The sequence below is a fragment of the Nicotiana attenuata genome, chromosome 7, assembly GCF_001879085.1.
Source record: "Nicotiana attenuata strain UT chromosome 7, NIATTr2, whole genome shotgun sequence".
NCBI lineage: Eukaryota > Viridiplantae > Streptophyta > Magnoliopsida > Solanales > Solanaceae > Nicotiana > Nicotiana attenuata.
In genome coordinates this window covers 37,909,388-37,911,544 of record NC_031995.1, presented here as the reverse complement: position 1 = coordinate 37,911,544, position 2,157 = coordinate 37,909,388, and the positions used below count along the sequence as shown (strand labels likewise).

Genomic DNA, 2,157 nt, shown 5'->3' with positions numbered 1-2,157 from the left:
GATGACTGGGTCGTGTAGGTGCAAATCTGCGATGCAAGATGCGATCGCACACTTCACATACGGTCCGTATAAACGAGCAACGACCGCAAAGCTGACAATGAAATTAGCCAAACATTCTACCTGGGCCTGCGATGACTATGCGGTCCGCATAGTCATTATGCGACCGCATAGCTGTCGCTTAATTTGGACCTCTTTTTCCTTCAGTTTCTTCAGCACTAAGACCATGTTCATGATATTTTACCTGCACTCTAGCACACACGTCAACTTGCTCAATCTAATCTACATAAAAAATAAAAATAAACTACAAAAGAGTGTTACCACACTTGGGTTGCCTCCCAAGAAGCGCTTGATTTAACGTTGCGGCACGACGCAGTTTACTCCTTTTGGATTAATCCTTAGTGGAAGCTGCTGTTGGATCATCTCGTAGAGCAATTTGTTCTATCACATGCCTTTCTCCGGCTGTTCCGAGGTAATGTTTGACTCGTTGCCCATTTACCTTGAAGGTCTGAGTCCCATCTTCTGACTCAAGTTCAATAGCGCCATTGGGAGACACACGCACAACTTTGAATGGTCCAAACCATTTGGACTTGAGTTTGCCCGGAAATAACTTGAGTCTCGAGTTGAAAAGTAACACCAAATCACCTGAATTAAACTCCCGTTTCAAGATCTTCTTGTCGTGGATAAACTTCATCCGTTCTTTGTACATGGTTGCACTCTCATAGGCATGAAGACGGAATTCTTCAATCTCATTGAGTTGTGTCATCCTTAGGTTAGCAGCCTCAGCCCAATCAAGATTCAGCTTCTTTAAATCCCACATAGCTTTGTGCTCAAGTTCTACTAGCAAGTGACAAGCTTTGCCGAAAACCAACCTGTATGGTGAAGTGCCAATGGGGGTCTTGAATGTTGTGCGATAGGCCCACAATGCATCATATAGCTTCCTTGACCAGTCGGTCCTGTTGGCATTGACAGTTTTCGCTAGGATATTCTTGATTTATCTGTTCGACACTTCAACTTGACCACTCGACTGAGGATGATAAGGTTTGGCCACCTTGTGCTTTACACCATATTTTTCAAGCAGCCCAGCGAAAGCCTTGTTACAGAAATGAGACCAACCATCACTCAGGATGGCTCTTGGCATACCAAACCGTGTGAATATGTTGTTCTTTAAAAATGCATTCACACTCCTTGCTTCATTGTTCGGTAAGGCGATTGCTTCAACCCATTTAGAGACATAGTCCACAGCCACCAAGATGTAGGTCATGCCATACGAGCTCACAAAAGGGCCCATAAAGTCTATTCCCCACACGTCAAAGATCTCAACCTCTAGTACAAAGTTCATTGGCATCTCATGTCGCTTAGATATTGACCCTTGCCTTTGACATTGGTCACATTCCTTGACCATCTGGTTTGCATCCTTGTAGATTGTTGGCCAATAGTAACCACATTCAAGTACTTTTGCCGCAGTCTGATTTCCTCCATGATGACCCCCAACTGGCGAATCATGGCATGCCTTAAGAATTGGCATTACCTCATCTTCCAGAACACACCGCCTGATGATGTTGTCAGCACAATTACGGAACAAGAAGGGTTCTTCCCAATAGTAATGCCTACACTCCCGCAAGAACTTTTTCTTTTGATAAGCTTCCAAACCTTCAGGAACAAGGTCAATAACCAAGAAGTTAGCGATGTCGGCATACCAAGGAGAAAATGAGTTCGACCATGCCAATATGTGTTCATCTGGGAAAGCATCATTGATTGCAAGATCTTCCTTTGGCCTCCCTGCCTCTTCAAGCCGAGACAGGTGATCCGCCACTTGATTTTTCGTCCCTTTTCGATCTTCGACTTCGAAGTCAAACTCTTGCAAAAACAGGACCCACCGAATCAACCTAGGTTTTGCATCCTTCTTTGCTATAAGATAGCGAAGAGCAGCATGGTCGGTGTACACTATCACCTTGGATCCCAACAAATAAGCCCGGAATTTCTCAAAGGCATAGACAATGGCAAGAAGTTCTTGCTCAGTCACCGTATAATTCATTTAAGTGCCATTGAGTGTCTTTCTTGCATAGTAGATAGGGTGAAGAATCTTGTTATGACGTTGGCCAAGCACTGCCCCAATAGCTACACCACTGGCGTCACACATGAGTTTGAATGGAAGAG

General features: G+C 44.4%; 1 protein-coding gene across 1 annotated transcript; it reads right to left on the bottom strand.

The window, feature by feature from the left end:
• Positions 389–817, bottom strand: LOC109229973. Its single transcript, XM_019395517.1, has one exon. It carries the CDS (start codon positions 815–817, stop codon positions 389–391), a length of 429 nt encoding a protein of 142 aa, XP_019251062.1.

Excerpts from the sequence above, each read along its gene's own strand:
- LOC109229973 (XM_019395517.1), bottom strand. The coding sequence starts at position 817 with ATGTGGGATTTAAAGAAGCTGAATCTTGATTGGGCTGAGGCTGCTAAC.